The 11783-nt window shown below is 28.0% G+C and overlaps 1 protein-coding gene across 1 annotated transcript; it reads left to right on the top strand.

Annotated features, from left to right (window-relative positions):
- The first annotated feature begins 7189 nt into the window (after positions 1-7189).
- Positions 7190-9138, top strand: LOC130814192 (CBL-interacting serine/threonine-protein kinase 14-like). Its single transcript, XM_057680261.1, has one exon. It carries the CDS (start codon positions 7425-7427, stop codon positions 8802-8804), a length of 1380 nt encoding a protein of 459 aa, XP_057536244.1. The 5' UTR covers positions 7190-7424; the 3' UTR covers positions 8805-9138.
- The last annotated feature ends 2645 nt before the right edge of the window (positions 9139-11783 follow it).

Genomic DNA, 11783 nt, shown 5'->3' with positions numbered 1-11783 from the left:
CAGTCAATAATAGGGAAATGACGTGTATTTTGTACAGTGGCATTGCCATTTGCCATATGCGTACATAAAAGTAGTTAATCTCGTTATTCACTTTTTTAAGATCACATGAACAAATACTCCTCACTCCACCCATGAAATCGTAACAGATGCAAATAATTTTTATATAAAAATCTTCTCCAAGCCAAAAAAATGTCAATTTTCGCCGATATAAATTATGATAATCCAAAAACTATGTGCAAATCTATAACCTATGGACTATACTTACTTGTTTATTTTAAGATAACGTTTTATAGATGTAATTTCTCTTATTTTAATGTATATGTTGATCAAAAATTTGTAATTAATTGATTTTTGAATTATTTTAAAATGACTCAATTAATATAGCGAATTTCAAGTTTGTATAAAGGTAAGAATAATATATATTTTCATTGTTAATCGAAAATAACTTTTTGTTAATCGAAAATAATTTTTTATTATATTTCACAAGGGTAAAATTGCATAAATATAACTCCCCATAGCACTCCTAAGTGAAAATCATTTAGTGACAATAGATACTATATAAAATATTAAAAATTGTTTACTTAATTAATGGATATGCTTTCATACAAATATTTTTTATAACCTTAAATCATGATATAATCAACAGGATATATTGCAAACAATAAACCAAAATTAAACCTACATCATAAGTTTAACATATATGACATGATATAATCAAGTTTGAGATTATTAATGGTTATTAATTAATATTTATTATTTTATGTTAGAATAAAATTTTCTAATTAACAGCTATTTAGATTGCTATTTTTAATAATTTTATATATGTTGCTTAAGTCTTTTTTGATTGAATACAAAAATCAATGGCCTAAGATTTATAATACAACAATCAACGATCATGAAACAACACCATAATAGTTTGCTTTAAAAGAAATATTATAAAACAACTCCAATATATATATATATATATATATATATATATATATGTATGTATGTATGTATGTATGTATGTATGTATGTATGTATGTATATGTATATGTGTATATATATATATATATATATGTATATATATATATATATGTGTGTATTTATATATATACATATATATATATATATATATATATATATATATATATATATATATATATATGTATATATATATATATATGTATATATATATATATGTATATATATATGTATATATATACATATATATATATATATATATATATATATATATATATATATATATATATATATATATATATATATATGTGTATATATATATATGTGTGTATATATATATATATGTGTATATATATATATATATGTGTGTATATATATATATATATGTGTATATATATATATATATATATGTGTATATATATATATGTGTGTGTGTGTATATATATATATATATATATATATATATATATATATCAGCTAGTATCTTGAGAGATCGTCTCTTTGAGACACATATCTCAAGCCTATTAAAGATTAATGTCTACTTACCTTTAGTTACTGTATTTTTAATGCCTATTTTTAATATCTTAAATGTCTACTTACACATTCTTAATGTCTACTTATAAATTTTTAAAAAATATATAATAGGCTGGCTCAATCAATAATAGTCTCTTAAAATAACTGTCTCTTACAAATATTTGTGTACATATAAATTAAACTAACTGCAATATATATAATTTAAACTATAAAACCTATATAACACCCAAGAAAATCTTAGATAACATGCTAAAAACCCACAAAACGAATTTATAATACTCTTACATCTGCATCTTCCTAACACTCAGCAATAAACTAGACTCTTCATACCATGCTATAAAAGCAAAACCTAACTTTAAACTCCAAAACAAGCTAAAATAAGATGGTGGCAGCTTACGTAATCCTTTAATTTATGAATCATACCATACATAAATGACCACAATAATAGTTCCATTGAGTTTGACATCAAATTAATACTTTAGGGACAAATTTCTTTCATAAAAAAATACAAAAAATTAGAATTATCAATTTAAAGTGTCAACTCAATTAAAAGTTTTATATCTGATGTTTGAATTATCAAAATATGTTACAAGTAACAACTCAATGATTAATTTCTCAAATTCGATGCTAAATATATTCAACTTGAAAATGAGGGCTATATGATTATATTAGATTCGAACATGTGATCTTCTATCAAGTTGGCCTCTGATACGCCTAAAACAACACTAATATTTTTTTGGAAATTAAAAGATTTTATAAAGATCCAAAAACAAGGAAAGCACGAGAGATCATCCCTTACAAAGCCCCAGAAACACCCAAAGAGGCCACAAAAAGGACAAAGCAAAAGCCAAGCAAAAATTACAACAATTGGCCATAGCGAATGGCCCAAACCAATCATTTAAGTAAAAAACGCAACCATAGGACTTGAGGCTCTACTAGCAACTCTAAATAAAATGTATTTCACAAGTTGAGCGCTCGTAGACCTTCTCTTCGTGAATGTGCGAAGGTTACGTTGGGACCAAATCATCAACAATATCTCCACCCAACATAAGCTTCGAAGCCGATCCTTCCAATTCTTCCGCCTGCTATGTTGGCCAAACAGACAATGACCTCTTGGATAGAGTAACCAAAAGGACGAAACAACATATTCCTCACGTCCTGTATAAAAACACAAGTATGGAGAATATGATTCAGGTACTCATTAACCAACCTACAAAAGGAGCATAATTGGTTATCACCTAACTCCAATCTGACCAATCTATCACAAGTAGGAAGCCTCCCAAGGACAATCATCCAAAAACAGAACTTAGCACGAGAAGAAGGCAACGGATCACAAACCAAGGACTTCCAAACAACTGGATCATATTGAGGAGAAGACAATGCTATATTTTGTTATGTAAAAATGTAAATACTCCATAAAATAAAAAATAATAATAAATGCAAAATATCATAAATAGATATTAAAAACAAGGTTTTCAGAAAAATCAAAGGAAAAATAAAAATCTAGACATAGCTTAGTTATCAAGCAGTTTGCAGTGTAAATCTTGTTGACTATCTAATGGTTGTATGGCCATCAATTAACTGAATTGCTTCCATTAATAGTGTAAAACCAATTTCTTATACTGAATTATGAATGCCAAGAGAGAGAAGTTAATGTAGACTGTACTGTACATTATCCATGTGGTACACCACATTAAAGTTGTGGTTCTTAAGGTTTTTGTGATTGTTCATACGTCCCACAGACCACAGTCTTTTAATTTTTACACACTTTTGGAGGTCTTTCATTTAAAATAACAAAATGCTTTTTTTAAAAATATTTTTTTATGTTTTCTAATGATTAAAGATTTTTAAACGGAAATTTGTAAGATTTTGGTTCGTGGAAAAGTATTTTTTTGTTTTTCTCTAAAATTAAAAAGAATTTAAGTTAATTCTACGAATATATTTGAGTGTTCTCTTTTTAGTTTAATAGTCTTAATTCCACCAAACTAAATGAAAAAAAGTTATCTTTTGAAATTTCATTTAGAAATTAATTATCAAAATAACTTGGTTTTATGTTGTTTGAATTGATCAATAAGGAATTCTTGAAAATTAGTTGAAAAATTGATATAAACATATTTATTTGAATCAGATAAAAATAAATTTATTCTATTTTTTTATAATTAAAGTTAAATTACTGTTCATCAATTTAAATTGAAATATTTTTCATTAGAGAATATTTTCATCAAAAGTTATTCAAATCATCCTCTACAATTCTTTTTGGATAACTTTGAACTATACTGAAAGAATACCGCATAGTATATTAGTATTGCTGCATTGGTATATATAGTCCGCGCATACAGGTGTTAATTAAACGACATTCATTCTATACCATGGATTTATGGAACACGTATAGAATGAATACAAACAAAATACCCCCACAAGGATTACTTTGCAAAGAAATTCGGAAGTAATAATCCTACAAATCAAACAAAATATGACCGTTTTCTAGGAAGTTTGTTAAGGAAGCAACTTTCTATGAAATGAAATGAAAATTGGCATCACATAAGACATTCCCTAATGAACTAAAAAAAGTATTTGAGAGTTATTAGTGAATAAAAATAAAGTACATGATATGTACATATTAGTACATATTATTTATATTTTTTTTTGAAAATTAAAAATTTTATAAAGATCCAAAAACAATAAAAGTATTTGACATTAGTCTTTATAAACCCCAGAAACACTTAAAGGGACCACAAAGAGGACAAAAGCAAAAGTCAAGCAAAAATAAATACAACAATTGATCATAAGGATAAGCGAATGGACCAAAACAAACATTTAAGTAAAAAAGCAACTATAAGGTTTGAAGCTCTACTGGCAAATGTAAATATTTAGTATAACCTCTTTCATAGTAGCTATATACTTTTATATATACACTTCTTGTTTGAATATAAATATCTCATTTACTTTTACATATTTTTTTTAAAAAATTAAGTTAGTGAATAAAAATCAGAATCAAAATTGAGTAAACACAAGAAGCTAGTGTGAAGTAGTAAGTTTGAGTTGTATTCAACATTTTGCATATTTCAAAATGTCCTAAAAATAGTAAGTTAGTATCGTTCTTGTAAACGATTGTTATGTCATAGTAACATTGTATCACGAATATGTTAAATATGGAGTTATTATGTATTAATGAAAATATATAAAGAAAAAAAGTATTTGAGAATTAAAACTCATGACGACAAATTATTATTCCTAGTATCTTGCAACTTTTCTAACAACATTATCATTGTATAATTTCATCCTTACCACCGCCACAAAATATTGAAGAACAGTACAAAAGTAATGGTGCTTCCTTGATGTTTCTAATTCAAAGGATAGGAATATCAGATTATGAATTAGCAATAAGCTACATAAAAAGTATCATTTTTTATTTTTATTTTATAGGTCGCTTTAAATTTGCACCCTATAACTTAAAAAGATTTCATATATATGAGTTTTATAATGGAAATTCTATGGTCCGCCATAAAAAAAATAGCTTATCTTATATGAGACCGTCTCACCATAAAACTGGCCTATATAATTTGCCAATTTTTTAATTGATTACTTTAACATCGTAGGTGATTGTTTTAAGATTATAAATAATCACTCTAAGACTTCAAAAAGTAATTATTTTAAGAATGTAAGTGATCACTTTAACATTATAAGTGATTATTTTAAGACATAAAATGTATATTAGACCACCCCAAATAAATAAAGATGGTCTCACCGTGAGACCGTCTCATTTAAGAATTAGTGTAAAAAAACTTCAAATTATTTGTATCATATTCCGGCCCATTGATGTCAATATATATTCTTATCAGCTAGTCTCTTAAGAGACCGTCTCTTTGAGAGACATATCTCAAGTCCAGCCCATTAAAAATTAATGCCTACTTATCGTTTTTTTAATGCCTACTTACATTATCCTTAATGTTTACTTACCGTATCCTTAATGCCTACTTTTAATATCTTAAATGTCTACTTATATCATTCTTAATGCCTACTTACAATATTTTAAAATATATATAATAAGTCGGTCCAATTAGAGATGGTCTCTCAAAAAGAGCGTCTCTCACAAGAATTTGTGTATATATTCTTATTCCATAAACATTTAAATTAAGATGATTAAAACTACTTAACAGGAGTCCATACAGTTTAATATAGAATCCAAATCATGAAAAGAATATAATGCTTTTGACTGTAGGCCAATAATTATTATCTTTTTCTAATTTACTTTTTATATAAATAAACATTGAATTTCTTATTGTCTATTAATTTTTACTCATTCATTATAACAACTAATAATCTTTAAGAAACATACTATAATTTTTCTAAACTAAATTCATCTCTATTGAAATAAACTTATATTTATTAGATTAATCTTAGTTTAACTTAAGTTAATTTTTTTCACCGTTATAATAATTTTAATATTAGTCTCTTCATATCACCAAATACCAATATATAATAATTTACGTTTAGCCAATATGTCAATTTATACTATTCTACTCATTAAATTCTGCTTTGTGAAGGTAAATTCAAGTAAAAAAAAAACGAGGATAGTATATGAGCCGTATTTATTATGGTTTTTTCTTAACTAACAGTAAGTCAAACTGAAAATTTGGTGAACATAAAACTTGAAATGCTTTGATAACCTGAATTGTTTAGGATTGAGTACTATACATTTGTTGAAGAAAAATGAGATTTAAACAAATGTTTTATCCAACTATAGTTAATATGAATATATGATTGCCAAAACACAAATCTTTGTATGAGATGGTCTCATCGTAAGATATGTCTGATACTTGGTCAAATAGCCTAATAATAGAAATTTTTAACTTATGGACATCTTATTTTAAAGTCGTCTCACCGTGAGACGATCTCATATAAGACGGACTTTTGCCAAAATGCTATTAAAGGCTTAAGAAACGGGTAGTTATAACAAATATTTTGTACAACGTTATATGTATAATTATTTAACCTGAATTTATGGATATCTAGTTTAATAGTTAGTACAAAGTTAAATAACTAAATTTATGAATTAAAATGTTTTATTATTTGTGAAATTTACCTTGATACTTGTTTGATTTTGGTTGTAAATGAACTGGATCAGAATAGATTATTGAATTCATATTATGTGAATATGAATTTGTAGCCAAAACATTTTATAGGATATCAAAATAGGATTTCCAATTTACATCCTAAATCTACATAAATTTAAATTTCTTAATTGAAAATTTTATAATGTATTGTTTAGGAATAAATATTTCATTTTAGATTATGGATTTAAATTACGAACTCATAAATGAAGAATTTGAAAATGATAAGATTGGGAACAATAAATTTAAGTCAGTTCTAAGTTTTAAAATAAGATTATCGTTCCCAAACATAGCATATTAGATTTTTCAATTCATTTGATCATAAAATCTTTGTTTAGAGCAATCATAAGTATAAAAATTTTACTTCCAAATAAGTGTTGAAAATGCATGTAATATAACATATCCAAATTAAAAATTTAATTAATTAGAAGTATCTAATTTCAATCATTTCTTCATTTCAATATTTTGTGTGTGTGGTGTGCCACACAAGATCCCACTATTCAAAAATGTTACTCCTATAAATTAACTCTATAAAAATATTTTAAAAAGAAAAATTAATAAGTCACCCATCTTATGGAATATGTCATCCTCCATACTCCTCTTTTCTTAAACTTTTTGTATAAATAGCTTATACTCGTCCTTTAATTTGCTTATCACTTTTCAAACCTCCTAAATATTTCCTCCGTTTTCAATCAAATCAATTTCTCTCAATACACAAAATCCCAGTAAATCTTTCTCCCTCTCAAATTCAAAATTTCCTTCAAAAATCAACTCTGGAATTCCACCCCAAATTTACCTTAATCTCTGGAAATCATGCCAGAGATTCACAATGACACTCTTTCTTCCATTGCCACTTCCCCAACTACCCAACAAAAAACAATCCTATTCGACAAATACGAGCTCGGAAGACTTCTCGGTCGTGGCGGATTTGCGAAAGTCTACCATGGCCGTGATCTCCGCACTGGAAAAAGCGTTGCGGTTAAATCCGTCAGTAAACAAAAAATCTTCATAGGAAATCTCACAACACAAATCAAACAAGAAGTTTCAATCATGAGAAGACTTCGACACCCTCATATAATACGCCTATATGAAGTTCTTGCTACTAAATCTAAGGTTTATTTCATCATGGAATTCGCTAAAGGAGGAGAGCTTTTCGCTAAAGTGTCGAAAGGACGATTTAGTGAAGATCTTAGTCGCCGGTATTTTCATCAATTGATTTCTGCAATTGGGTATTGTCATTCTCGTGGTGTTTATCATCGCGATCTGAAACCTGAAAATCTCTTGTTGGATGAAAATTGGGATTTGAAAATTACTGATTTCGGGCTTAGTGCTGTGAAAGATCAATCAAATTCTGATGAGTTGTTGCATACTTTATGCGGAACCCCTGCTTATGTTGCGCCGGAAATTCTTGCGAAAAAAGGGTATGATGGTGCGAAAGTTGATATTTGGTCTTGTGGGATTATCTTATTCGTTCTTACCGCTGGATATTTGCCGTTTAATGATACGAATTTGATGAATTTGTATAGGAAGATTTACAGGGGAGATTTTCGGTGTCCGAAATTCATGTCACCTGAATTGAAAAAATTGTTATCTCGTCTTCTCGATACAAACCCAGATACTAGAATCTCAATCGATGAAATAATTGATGATCCTTGGTTTAAAATGGGTGATGAAAAGATTGAATTTCAATCGTTTCATTCAGATAATTATGATTACTATCATCATGATGAAAAAGATTCCGAGTTCGATGATGAGGAAGATCAAGGGGATGAAAATTCAGATTCAAATTCGAATTCGGGTTCGGGTTCGGGTTCGAGATTTTTGAATGCATTTGATTTGATATCATTTTCTCCTGGGTTTAATTTATCTGGGTTGTTTATGAAAGGGGAGGAAGAGAAAAAGGAGAATTGTTGGGAGACTTTTGTATCAAAAATGGCGGCGGAGACGGTGGTGGAAAGATTAGAGACGGAGGCGCGTGAGATTGAGGATGTTGTGGTTGAGAGATTGGCGCGTGGGAATGGTGTGAAAATCGAAGGGCAAAATGGGGATTTCGGTGTGGTGGTGGAAGTTCATAGATTAACGGAGGAGTTTGTGGTGGTTCAAGTTAGGAAGAGAGAGAAAGATGTGGGCCCTAGTCATGAGTTTTGGAAACAGAAGTTACGGCCCAAGATTTCTAGTCTTATTTATTTTTGAATCATTCTCATTACCTATCTGATAGACCGGTTTAATATTGAACCCGCGGACCGGATGTGCAGTTTATTTTAATTAAAGAAAACGAACCAATGAGGTCTTTGTTAAGATAAATATTAAGACTGAGGTTCATAATTATTTATTACTATTTAGTTTTTTTCTCTTAATTTGTATATATTGGTTAATTTGTTCACTTTAATTATTGAAAGGGCAGAAATTAAAAAATTAAAATTCAAGAACTAAGTTTAATTCTTGGGTTATAGTGTGACTATCTTTAGCTATATTTTTGTGTTAAAATATGATTATATAAAAAAGAAAATTGCAAAAATTTTGTCATGTTAATTAATGTTCATAATATTTATTACTACTTAAAAAGTTTCGTTACAATTAACTATATTTTTAAACTTTTTTTATATATTACCTCTGCCCTTTAATTAGTTTCTAATAGATGTTCAATTACCATAATAATTAATGTTCATAATTAATCTTATTAGGTATATTTTTTACTATGTTCAGTGTAAAATATAGTTAAATGAGATCTTGTTTAATTCGACTTAATACATATTTTCATAATATTAATTTTTTTAGATTTTTTATTATATTAAATTTAAAATATTAAAAATTATATTTCTACATTAAATAGCGTAAAATACGTACCCAACTATTAAACCATATAGAAAATTTGGAAAAAAAAATTTATGGTAGCAATAGTTAATTGTGCTTATTGTGGCATCATTTACATGTCTTGCTGAAGATCTTAAGTGAAAAATAAGCCTTAATTTAATAATGAAAAAAAAAGTATTGTATATTTAAATCAGTATTCATGATTAGATATGAATAATTAGGTAAATGTAATGGACCATGATTTGGTATCATGAGACTTAAGAGTGCTTCATGCTTTCGTTTCATCATTTCATGCATATCTTGTTTTTCTATTCCTTACTTTTTCTCCAACGTTTAAATTAACTCTGAGCTTGATTACTTTATTTGCGTTACATTTCAAGTCTTTAACTTAATTAATGAACGCCCCAAATAATCAGCATCATGTAAAACTGTTTTCGTCCCTTCACAAATGATGTTGTTAAGTATAACTTTTTTTTAATGACATGATAAATTAAGGAAAGGAGATGAGTTAAGAAGAATTAAATTTAATTTTTCTTGAAAATATATATTATTAATTTGTGGGTTTTCGGTTATTTCGTCCCATTTGAAGTAAAAGCTCAATTAGTATTTTAAGATGGACTTATTTTTTATTAGTAATGAGCTAATATAATAATTGTTATGGGGTCAATAATAACACATTTAGTCAAACCCTAACTACCCCTTTGTCCACTACTATCACTACTCTTAGTCACTTCCTAAAATAACTCCCTATTATTCCCACATCTACAAACATTATGTTCATGATCATCCCATGATCAAGTAACCACATTTAGTGTCCTTATAAGAAATTGCTATAAATATGTCATGAAACTACATAAAATGGCAGAGAATTCTACTCTTCTACATTCAATTTATTTTACCAAAAATACTTCCTTCAATCATTTAATTAGAAAGAAATTTTATATATTCCTACCATTACTCCACAAAAATGACACTACCCTCCTACTTACCATCTATATTCTTGATCAAATATTCCTTCAATTGATCTGAACTCATCCTACAATCCGTTAATCTTGTATTCATTCATTATCATATATTCATTACTTTCTGTCTCCCGATCTGACTTGAGCGTCGGAGGGGTTTTCCGGGAAATCACCCCCCGGACAAGGCTAACGTTGTATTGCAGGATTTGAGGTCTCATCAGCGGAAGGATCATAAACACTTTCAGCATACTGACAGTTATATATCCCCGACCACATCTTTTATCCAGGTATTTAAATGTCTTTTGCAATTTCTCGTTTCATCACCGAAACAATAATTATAATAAGTAATTAAAAATTAAAAAAATTAAAAAATTGGAGAACTATAAAATAAAGCAAAGAAAAAGTCGGTGACTATGTGATACACAAATACAGGCACAAAACAGGAATTAAGAAAAAGAGAGGCTGAGGCGCACAATGGGGTTTTGCGTGACATTGAACCGATCCGATCGAAGCCATTTATATTTCGTTTTGTGTCAAATTTTAACACGGTGTTTCTGTCTATCCAATCTATATATTTAATGGTTGGATTGTCGTTTTATGTATTGTAAGTGGGTAATTTGTATTTTGCCCTAATTTACCCTAATTGTTATTTTACCATTTTTGAGTGATGTTTTAGGGTTGTTTGGTGCTTGTATTGCCTCTAGTATTGTCTAGAGAGGATTTTGATTGTACCCATTAATTTTATTGGTGATTAGTGGAATAGTTTGGTACCACCTACGGTCTTGTGGTTTTTTCCTGCATTGGGTTTTCACATAAAATATCGTGCGTGTTTTACTTTCTGCATTTTTACATTATTGTGCTTAATTGTGGAATTATTATTGTTTGTTTGATTGGATTGATTATTTTTGCTCATCTAACAACACAAAGGGAGAAAGTGTGTGTTATATTGCCACTTTTCTTAACAGTGGGTTCATTATAAATTCGTTGTCTCGTGATAGATTTTCGTTTTTTTGTTGTTATATTCTACTATTTATAAGTTGCTATATGGATTCGAATTGGTTTTATTTAAAAAAGAGCATTGTAGGAAGATAGAAGCAACAAAATGCAAACGTTTTGATTAAATTGAGTGTGGATACTGTGAGGGAAAAAAAATTAAAACAAAATATATAAGAAATGTAGCAAAATTCAATTTAATTTTTTACTATCTCAACTTATTAATTTAAATATTTCATTTTCTTTTCTACTCCTGCCATCTGGTCATCGTCTTTGGTTGTACTCATCCTCATTTTGAACTCCCTTGTGTTTAAATTTTTGATCTTCTTTACTTGGTCCTTAATACCCCATCATAAACTATCTTAAATGATTATCTTTAACCTTCTCCTTAGTATGCGCAACT

The sequence above is a fragment of the Amaranthus tricolor genome, chromosome 5 (assembly GCF_026212465.1).
Source record: "Amaranthus tricolor cultivar Red isolate AtriRed21 chromosome 5, ASM2621246v1, whole genome shotgun sequence".
NCBI classification, from domain to species: Eukaryota; Viridiplantae; Streptophyta; class Magnoliopsida; order Caryophyllales; family Amaranthaceae; genus Amaranthus; species Amaranthus tricolor.
This window is presented reverse-complemented; position numbering and strand designations above follow the sequence as displayed.